Source organism: Protomyctophum bolini (genome assembly GCF_963924005.1).
Source record: "Protomyctophum bolini genome assembly, chromosome: 11".
NCBI lineage: Eukaryota > Metazoa > Chordata > Actinopteri > Myctophiformes > Myctophidae > Protomyctophum > Protomyctophum bolini.
This window is the reverse complement of record NC_137872.1, coordinates 4,143,375-4,154,416: the sequence shown is the minus strand read 5'-3', so window position 1 is coordinate 4,154,416 and position 11,042 is coordinate 4,143,375. Positions and strand designations below refer to the sequence as shown.

At 44.0% G+C, this 11,042-nt stretch overlaps 1 protein-coding gene across 4 annotated transcripts in view; it reads right to left on the bottom strand.

The window, feature by feature from the left end:
* srebf2 (sterol regulatory element binding transcription factor 2) overlaps positions 1-11,042 on the bottom strand; it is a 36,438-nt gene that overhangs the window by 4,101 nt on the left and 21,295 nt on the right. For all 4 annotated transcript variants that reach the window (XM_080776343.1, XM_080776344.1, XM_080776345.1 and 1 more), the window contains exons 12-19: positions 9,151-9,320; positions 8,187-8,355; positions 7,436-7,553; positions 6,311-6,420; positions 4,834-4,966; positions 3,347-3,524; positions 992-1,174; positions 19-130 (exon numbers count right to left, since the gene is read on the bottom strand). In XM_080776343.1, coding sequence (XP_080632469.1) covers positions 19-130; positions 992-1,174; positions 3,347-3,524; positions 4,834-4,966; positions 6,311-6,420; positions 7,436-7,553; positions 8,187-8,355; positions 9,151-9,320 — 1,173 coding nt within the window. The remainder of the gene's footprint in view (positions 1-18; positions 131-991; positions 1,175-3,346; positions 3,525-4,833; positions 4,967-6,310; positions 6,421-7,435; positions 7,554-8,186; positions 8,356-9,150; positions 9,321-11,042) is intronic.

Here is an 11,042-nt window from a genome sequence, read left to right as displayed (position 1 = left end):
TTAGTGCATAATACTCACCAGCTGTGTATGCGTTGTGCGTCCTCCGTCGGAGGCTGTGCTCCAGCAGCTGGTGTGTCCGCGTGGGGCTGGCTCCGGCCATCAGCCTCACCGTGGTCTCATGTAGGAACACCTGGAAGGAACCCAGGAACACACCACATATAGTCTCCATCACTTCTCTATCGTTTTTTACAAGTTTAACCCATTTTTGAAAATGTCTTCTACATCCTGACAGTTTTCTGAAAAAGCTATGTTTCTATGTCAGTCGTTCTTCGATTTTTCAAAAATAGCAGACCTATAAGCTCATAGAGCGCCACTCGGTGGCGCGCTATGAGCTTGTAGATCTGCTATTTTTAAATAGCTAAAGCATAACATAATGCTAACACCAAAAGGGGTTCCCGCCAAGAATGGGTTAAAACTCTCTCTCAATGTAGTGGTCCAATCACCATGAACAGCTTGTAGATCAGCTAAGTGTAAAGATCAGCCGTTACGACTGCATCGAGGCCCGCCAAGATACATTTTAGTCGACTAACTCAAATGTAGATTTTGACAGATTGGTGAGATCCAATCAAGGCGTAGGAAAATGTAAAGTTTATTTTTACTTAGTTAAGAGTTTACATCATATTTGATTTGGCTTTTGTTCTAGACTAGAGGTACTAGACACTTTTGATTGATATTGAACTCATTGATGAATTTTTACATTTTTCATCGTAAAATGTTTTTGCTGGTGAAAGCCAATTAAATGATGTGAATTATTTTGCCTATTATTTTGATATTGGTCAATGAGTTTTCTTCGACGGTTGGAACGTCTCGGAATCCCCACAGGAGGAAGTCACTAATGGAGAGGGAAGTCTGGAGCTCTCTGGTGGAGCTGTTGCCCCCGCGACCCGACTACGGATAAGCGGTTGAAGATGGATGGATGGATGGATAGTACCAGCAAGGTCAACTAGTGGATTTACTAGTCGCCTAGTTGCTAAAAGCCCTACATTGTTACCTTGTGTTGGGCCTGTCTGTGGCACTGCACAAGCCTTCTCAGCGCACTCAGGTCCCGCTGGAAACCAGCCAATTGGGATCCAGGGGCGGGGCCAGGTTCTCCATTACCGCCACCTCCTCCTCCTCGCTGCCATAGGCTGGTCCTCAGGGTCAACAGGAGGTCACACACCAAAAGCTCCACCCCCTAGGAAAAAAAATAATACAAAATAAACTCCTGGCTGTTATTGTCGTTTAGTCGAGGCTGGTGTTAATATACAGAACGAAATAGAAGGCAATATAGTACAGCGAATGTACCGTTTAATTTCTTCAATTTGTGGTGTTCTGTGCAAAGAATAATTCAATTCCATAAACACAGGATAAAGCATTCATCTTCCATGACTACTGATACTAATTATTAAGCATTCATCTTCCATGACTACTGCTACTAATTATAATGTAAACACATGATAAAGCATTCATCTTCCATGACTACTGCTACTAATTATAATGTAAACACATGATAAAGCATTCATCTTCCATGACTACTGCTACTAATTATAATGTAAACACATGATAAAGCATTCATCTTCCATAACTACTGTTACTAATTATAATGTAAACACATGATAAAGCATTCATCTTCCATGACTACTGCTACTGTCAACGACCCCAAAAATGATATGTAATTGGCCGCCGACCCGCATCTGAAAATATGTTATTCCAGATATATATATTTCAAAAATAGCAGATCTACAAGCTCGTAGCGCAGCACTCGTAGATCTGCTATTTTTCAACAGCTAAAGTATAAAATCATAATTATGCGTCCTCAGGTGTAAATGAATGGACCAAACTAACTACTACTACAATGCATATAGGATCAAAAAATATAAATAAATCTACATATGTGACCAGATTTGACTGAGAGACTGCCATCGCGCAAATTCCAGCTTTTCACCAGAGGAGAAAAGCTTTTCTCAACTCGCTGTTTTCTGCAAGACATTATACTCTATAAGCCATATCTCCACAACTGGTGGGTCAAACTGAACAACCAATATGTCAATTTGAAGCTATGATTCCCTGCTTTCATATGACATGAAAAAACTAAAAATGGGGGGGATGTGGGGGTGTTGCAGTGCGTGCAGATCGGGGAGGCCTCTGTACTGCACTGCAGACACATTGCACTGGGCTTCAGGATCATCATGCAATGCAACTACAATGCACCACAGCCACCTCCAACCAGCCACACTGCGCACGTGCACACACACACACACACACACACACACACACACACACACACGCGCATAGCCCCACGTGGGCCTGTGAGTGACCATGACCATGACCTGTTATCGCCAGTAGTTGCCAGTTAGGGTCCCATTGACAAATAATGCACTTCCGGAAAAGTACATGTGATGATGTCGGTACAGTATTATACCGTCTGGACCACTAGCTCCCAGACAGTGGGTCGGCACATTTTTAATGGTCGCTTAATTAAAAACATTTTCAAAAAACATTCCCAAAAAAATATTTTCATGAATTAATTTTTTTAAATGTTTTTTTTTGTTTAGTTTTCAGTAATTTCATGAATAAATCAAATAAAAAAATCTAAGAAATTCAATACATTTAGAAAACAAAATGTTCAAAAAGTAGCCGATCTATACAAGCTCACAACACGGCTCAAAGCGACGCATTACTTGTGAGCTTGTAGATCGGCTATTTTCACTAGTTTGTGTCCCGGGGAAAAACATAACAGTTCTCTTTTGGGTCACGGCCCGGGCTAAAAGGATTTGGCAAACCCACTGGTCTGGACTACTGCGAGACACGAAAGGATGGACTGTGGATAAAGAAAAGGAGTGGTTTCTCGCGTTCCAAACCACCAAGCATGGAACTGTGGGACCATCTGGTTCTGTCGGGAGTAGGAAAATCTTGAGAACACAATGAAGGCAACAACACAAAGGAAGAAAAACGTTATCTGAGGTACAAGGATATCAGACCATAAACTTTATTGGACTAGAAGACTACCGTTTGGCAGAGCAGCGGAAGACGATACAACAGTCTCTACCCTTGGAAACACATTAAATTAACCCAGAGGTTTCTCAGAGAAATGTACAGTATGTATGCCCATCCAGTGCTCTGAAGAAGATGCACCACGTACAGTATATCCAAACGACTAGTTCAATGCATTTCCAGATATTTTGTGTGCTCTAGTGCTTTACTTCAAATCATGATTTTGACTGACACACACACCCACCCACACACCCACACACACACACCCACCCACACACACACACACAAAAACCCTGAACTGTAATCAGCGTGCTCACAATCCCCGACATGCAGAGATGACAAGCAGTGAGTGAACCCCCTGCTCCTCTCGTACCTTGTTGAGCCAGTTGGCAGACTGAGCGCTGAGGGGAACGGACACGCTGGCGCGCAGAGCGGCGCTGGCCCTGTCGCAGTGCGACAGACAGGTCGTGACCCCCTCGGCCTTCAGCGGAGACGACAGGCTCATCTGGACGGCCTTGCACAGCAGCAGGACGGCCTTGGGCAGCGGGTGGCTGACGAAGGAGAGACGCCATGATGGTTACACATCTCGTCCATTTGTTTTCGTCATGCGTGTTGCAACAGTCAGTTTGCAGTGCCAGTTGGTGCCACAGGGTGGTGCAGTATGACTGTACGCTCCGTTCACCTTTTGTTTATTATTAGTTCTGTCTGCCGTGAGACCTGGCGTAATATGGTCAATACTGAACCAATGCACTATATTTAGTTGACTGCCAAATAAACCAGCTTAGTGACTTGATTCATCTGTGTCTGTGTGAAATACCTGGACTGACACGAATGTTTCTTTTCTCCTCTGCACTGTGTGTGATGTGTTGAGCAGGGAGTAGACTATGGTGGACTGGATACAGCAGAATAGATGTCAGTCCAGGTATTTCTGTCCTGTCCTTTTATTTAATCCATGTCCACTCAATGACATTGAGTGGACATGGATTAAATAAAAGTACTGGTTCCCAAACAGTGAGTTGCAGGGGGACCCATTTGTGATTGTAATTATGTTTTTCTCTTCACAACAACAAACCACGGGACAATTTTTCTGCTGGATTTCCGCCGATCAAAGCTGCAAATACTTCGGCGTTATGCTCCAAAAAGGTAACAGATCGATCTCGGCGGCAGCGTTTGGATATTGGATTAAATAGCTGTGGTTACGCAGTAGAACTGTTAAGAAGTAGTGACGCAGAGCATCGCGTTGTGAACTTGTAGATCGGGCTATTTTCACTAGTTTGGGTTCACGGGCTAAAACGTTTGAGAACCACTGAATTAAAACCCATTTAGACCCGAGGACGATTCTTCTAAATCCTGACAGTTTTCAGAAGAAAACCCCATGTTTCTATTAGTTGTTCTCAAACATTTTCATGTCAAGGACACCCCCCAAAAAAATGTAATTGGCCGCCGACCCCCCCCCCCCCCCCATCTCAAAATATGTTGTTCCAGGGCAGGGACTCCCCCAGAAGCAAAGATTTGAGTTAAAAATGTTCGCTCTGAAAGAATATATATTCAAACATTTGGGCCACATTTTTTCACGATTTTTCTAAAATTATAGCAAACCTATAAGCTCATAGCGCGGCACTCGGTGCCGCGCTATGATGAGCTTGTAGATCTGCTATTTTTCAACAGCTAAAGTATAACATGATGCCTAAAAACACCAAAAGGTGTTCCCGCCCCCAAAATGGGTCAAAAGGACAATTATTCATGATGATTCATACATACATTTATGATGATTCATACATACATACATACTGTACATACATTTATGATGATTCATACAACAACAACGTGGCGTCAAATTTAATTTGACCTTTGACCTACTCGAGAGTGTGAAGCGCGCGGGGCATTCGCTCCGCCTCCGCCAGCAGTGACCTCACGGCGACATCGTCTCCCTGTAGCCAATGAACAGCGGCCTTCAGGACCAACGCCCACCAGCGACTCACGGGGTCTCCGACTAGACAAGGGGAGGAGACAAACCACATGACAAACCCATTCTGACCTGAGATCAGATTCTAAAAAAAATGTCTTCTACATCCTGACAGTTTTCATTCTGACCTGAGATCAGATTCTAAAAAATGTCTTCTATGTCAGTCGCTCTTCGATTAAAAAAAAAATAGCAGAACTACAAGCTCGTAGCGCGCCACTCGGTGGCGCGCTACGAGCTTGTAGATCTGCTATTTTTCAATAGCTAAAGCATGACATGATGCTAACACCAAAAGGGGTTCCCGCGTAAAATGGGTTAATAGTGCCTTTATCCAAGGCGCTTTACATAGAATGTGCATTACGCGACTGGGTGACTGTGGCTCAGGAGGTAGAGCAGGTCAGTCCAATGATCCATGGGTCGGCGGTTCGAATCCCGGCTCCTCCTCCTGTCCTGTCTACATGTCGAAGTGTCCTTGAGCAAGACACTGAACCCCACATTGCTCCCGATGTGCTGGTTGGTACCTTGCATGGCTTCCGCTGAAAATCGTTGTATGAATGTGTGTGCCACACACACCGATGTCGGAGGAAACCATGCTGCAACAAGGCACCCAACCTGCACATCGGCGAGCAATTAGCGGTTCAGAGTTTTGCTCCGGGGACACTTGAGCAACTCTGGGGGGAGCCCGGGTTCGAACAGGGAACCTTTGCCGGTTCCCCATCCGGCCACTCTACCCCCTGAGCCACTGCCGCCCCCAACAAGACAATGACTACAGAAATACTGTGTATGGATCCGCGTGATGTTTGGACAAAATCTGTAGGAGTAATATTTAACCCATTCTGAACGGGAACCCATTTTGGTGTTAGCATCTTTTTATGCTTTAGCTATTGAAAAATAGCAGATCTACAAGCTCATAGCGCGCCACCGAGTGGCGCGCTACGAGCTTGTAGGTCTGCTATTTTAAAAAAATCGAAGAACTGACATTTTTATAGAATCTGATCTCAGGTCAGAATGGGTTAATCAGACCAGTGTGTGTCCCAGTGGAAACCTCGTATGAATCTGATCTCAGGTCAGAATGGGTTAAAAAGATAAAATGGGGGCAGAGGTTAGCTGCTTGCAGACAGACACAAGGACAGACAGAAACATAGCCTTCGGCCTGGCGGATTTTTCTTTTTTTTAAAGATGTTAGGTACTACTAAGTTGTTAGGGAAACATAATTACTCAAATGGAACTCCTCAAGACGCGATTCATTATTTTATTGCTGGCTAGCAGTTAGCATTTATGAAGTTACCCAGTGCCACCATACGCGTTCACTCACACGTCATGGGACAAGGGTGTGTGTGTGCGTGTGCGTGTGTGTGTGTGTGTGTGTCATACCTGGCGTGGTGGTGTGGTTGGACAGAGCACGGAACAGTGGAGCAGGGGAGGAAGACTCCTCTGTGGAGCTGTTCAACAGCTGGAGAAACTCCAGGGCACAGGAGAACTCACTGGGAGAGAGACATAGAGAGAGAAGAGAGAGAGAGAGAGAGAGAGAGAGAGAGAGAGAGAGAGAGAGAGAGAGAGAGACAGAGAGAGAGAGACAGAGGTGAAGATAAATTAGATTCAGAATAATCTTTATGGTCACATCACTGTTTGTCTGACAAGTAAAAAGGTGAAATTCGTTGTTGTGCATATACTGTAGTTCCCATCGTGCTAATTGTTCCAAGAAAGGGAAGACGAGAGAGAAATAAAGTCAAGAAATAAGTACAGAATTTGAAGCTCGTCACACACACACACGCTCGCATGCACACGCAGAGAGAGAGAGAGAGAGAGAGAGAGAGAGAGAAAGAGGGGAAGGGGCGACACAGTGAGAGCACCAGATAAGAGCGTAAAGGAGATAGTGAGTGAGGGACAGAGAGAGAGAGAGAGAGAGAAAATGGACAGATAACACAGACAAAGAGATACAGACAGATAGCATTATAGGGAGTGTCAATGTTTAATTAACAGCAGCACGGTGAAAACCAGAGCCATCCGGTGGCAGGCGGACGTTGACACAGGCCAGTGTGTACAACTCTGCAGCGTTGTGTTGATTGAGCCTGCAGTCTCGACCCAGGTTAACCCATTCTGACCTGAGATCAGATTCATACGAGGTTTTCCACTGGACACACACTGGTCTGATTAAAGTAAGTACGTAGCCTTGCCGAGCCATGAGGCCCATAGGGGGCAGATTTATTATTACAAATCCTACAATAACCACTTCAGCCATTTGAAAATAGCCGATCTACAGGCTCACAATGGGTCGCGATGCAACGCATTGTGAGCCTGTAGATCGGCTATTTTCCGATCGAAATTTCAAAAACTTGCAATGATGACTACTTTCTACTTTAAGTCCATTTTCATACCAATACTTTTGTACTTTTAACTCAAGTACATTTTGAATTCCGGGACTTATTTCATATTGCATTATTTGCGCTCTGACTCGAGTGAGACATTACAGTAGGTTTTCCTCCTCCTCCTCCTCACCCCGAGTCCTCTTTGCGTTTGTCTCCGTCGGCCTCGCTCTGTGGCTGGATGAGCGTGTGCACGGCCCGCTCCAACAGCTTCTCACAGAACCGCCGGTGCAGCTGGCCCACAGGATCACCTGGAGGAGCCACGAGGACAGCGTCTAATTAGGGCTAATTCATTCATTAATTAATTAATTAATCTGATTAGCCCTAATCTCAATTAGGGCTTTCGTTTCTAGTTGATTTGTACTAGTTGACTAGACACATACTTCCCACACACACAGAGATTTTGAAAACATGACCAATGACAAAAAATCTGCTGGGCGAAGTACAACAATGTGCAAACACAGCAGCAAGATGTGTGAGTTGCTGTGATAGGAGAAGGATATCAAATGGAACACAACCACCCTAAAGACTAATCATTGTGTATATTCCTGCACTATACCTGCATTGAGTGATCTTGGTACATAGAATTTGATCTATTGAAGATTCTGACCTTCAAAGTACATCATTTTAGTTTTGATTGTATTGCTGTATCGTTGTTTTGTTCTTTCTGCTTTGGCAATGTAAACGTATGTTTTCTCATGCCAATAAAGCCCTTTGAATTGAATTAAATCGACTAGTTGCCTAGTCGACCGATTATGTAAAAAGAAAAAAATATTTGTACATTTAAAAACTGTGTACATTGGTGACTATAACTATAACTACCGCTAATGTGACAAATGGTCAACACCATGGCTTCAGTATTACTCCGGTTGGGTCATAAATACCTGGGTCTCTCTTTGAAGTGTAAACGCCATCGCTGTTCTCAGACTTCACGGACCAATCGCAGCTCAGGAAGAACTGTCTGCCCAGCGGGGTGAAGAGCCAGCGCAGGCCGTCGGGGATGGGTCTGGGTTCTACGCTCGCCACGCTCTCCGCACAGCTCAGCAGGTAACCCTGGAGGGGAAAGAAGGGGTCAGTGTTGTTTTTGGCAGCGAAATTTGATTTTAGTATTAGTCATTAGTCTCTTCAATAGTTTCCATTTAGTTTCAGTCACATTTTAGTCACCCGGAATGTTTTAGTGTTAGTCTAGTCGACTAAATCTACAGTTGATTTAGTCGACTAAAATGTATTTTGGTGGGCCTTGATGCTGTCGTAATGAATGATAATGATAATGAAAATAGACGATCTACAAGCTCACGTTGCATCGCAACTAATTGTAAACTGACTTATACTGGATCTCGTCCACTATAGTCCCTTCCTAACATTTTAGTCTAGTTTTTATTTGTTGTATATTTAGTCTTCGTTTTAGTCATCATGGCTTAGTTTTCATTTACTTTCCAATTGGTTTCAGTGAAAAAGTAGTCAACGAACATTTTTCGTCTTAGTTTTAGTCGACGAAATCCACTGACACAGCAACAGGTTCTTTTCAGAAAACTGTCAAGGATTTAGAAGACATTTTGTAGAATCAGTTCTCAGTCCTAAAATGGGTTTTAAACAATGACAGAACTATTATCGGCAAAAAATGGCATTTTCGGTCAATTCGGTTTCGGCCCGAATAGGCAGAAAATACATCACTGAATAGTGTATGCAATTAATGCATTCAAAAGAGCTGAATAAATGTTTTATGAACCCATAACAGTGATTATTATTTAAGTTAAGTTTTGCCATAACCATTTATTTTGCCATAAATCAGGTAGCTTTAAGGTACGGCCATGACAGCAATGGTAGGAAAAAAAGTGAGACACTGACCGGCAGACAGGAGAGGTGGTGCCCCAGCACGGTGCGCAGGGCCGTTGCCGCGGTGACATAGATCTCGGCCAGCTGAGCGGGCGCCATCTTGGCCTGGGCGCTCTGGCTGAGGTTGACGGCGTTCAGAGACAGAGACAAGGCCCAGGGGGCGCTACGCTGGGGTAGCTTCCCTACAGAGAGAGAGAGAGAGAGAGAGAGAGAGAGAGAGAGAGGCGTTCAGAGACAGAGACAAGGCCCATAGGGGGCGCTACGCTGGGGCAGCTTCCCTAGAGAGGGAGAAAAAGCATTGCTTATTTCGGACCCTGGTCTTGGAATGACCTATACAGTCCAGACTCAAACTGGCTGCTGTGATTCCTCCTAGTGAGCTTTAAAAGGATTGCCATCATGGGGCACACTTCCCATACACTGCTCCTGCTTTGACGTCTAGCAAATGTCTGCTTGCTTTTTAGTCTACTAGCAATTTCCGTTGCTTACGGTAGTTTTTATTTATTAGTCCTTATTGGTTCCTGTTCTCTCCCTTTGAGCTTCTTCGGTAGTGGGTACTGTATTTACCGGTATGAGCATTGTATGTCTGTCCTGTTTTTTGTTGTGTATTTTTTGTCACTGGCAGAGCTGTGTCACTTATTTTGCCTCTTGGCCAGTTCACACTGTGTAAAAGAGACTTCAGTCTCAATGTGGTTTTTACTGGTTAAATAAAAAAGAGAGAGGAACGGATGATCCGTGTTATTAGGTTGCGTAAATAAATACTAGGCTGGTTGACTTGCTAAAAGAATGACATACGGTCTGCGTTTGTTGGACAGACTGGCAGAAAACATTACATTACATTAAAGCACTACTGTGTGACTCTCGTGAACACTGTTTATTTACTCCGAAAGCCGGGGGGGGGGCTTCTGTTCCGTACAAAAGCCGGGAGGCATAATGTTGCTTGCTTTACCGTGCGATCATTACGATAAAGTCTCTCTAGAAGCGTTAATGTTCCGGGGCGAGAGGCACGTCGAAGTCAGAAATGAAGACAGAAGTAGAGCCCGGAGAGCTCCCTAGATTTACGCGCGGCGAGCCATTCTGTCTGTCAGGATTCTAGTGTCAGGCCTAAATGGGTTAACCCATTTTGCGCGGGAACCCCTTCTGGTGTTAGCATTATGTTATGCTTTAGCTATTGGAAAAATAGCAGATCTACAAGCTCGTAGCGCGCCACCGAGTGGCGCGCTATGAGCTTGTAGGTCTGCTATTTTTTTTTAAATCGAAGAACGACTGACATAGAAACATAAGCTTTTTCAGAAAACTGTCTGGATGTGGAAGACATGTTTAGAATCTGATCTCAGGTCAGAATGGAAAACTGTCAGGATGTAGAAGACATGTTTAGAATCTGATCTCAGGTCAGAATGGAAAACTGTCAGGATGTAGAAGACATGTTTAGAATCTGATCTCAGGTCAGAATGGAAAACTGTCAGGAGGATGTAGAAGACATGTTTAGAATCTGATCTCAGGTCAGAATGGAAAACTGTCAGGATGTAGAAGACATGTTTAGAATCTGATCTCAGGTCAGAATGGAAAACCGTCAGGATGTAGAAGACATGTTTAGAATATGATCTCAGGTCAGAATGGAAAACTGTCAGGATGTAGAAGACATGTTTAGAATCTGATCTCAGGTCAGAATGGAAAACTGTCAGGATGTAGAAGACATGTTTAGAATCTGATCTCAGGTCAGAATGGAAAACTGTCAGGATGTAGAAGACATGTTTAGAATCTGATCTCAGGTCAGAATGGAAAACTGTCAGGATGTAGAAGACATGTGTAGAATCTGATCTCAGGTCAGAATGGGTTAATCAGACCAGTGTGTGTCCAGTGGAAACCTCGTATGAATCTGATCTCAGGTCAGAATGGGTTAACAG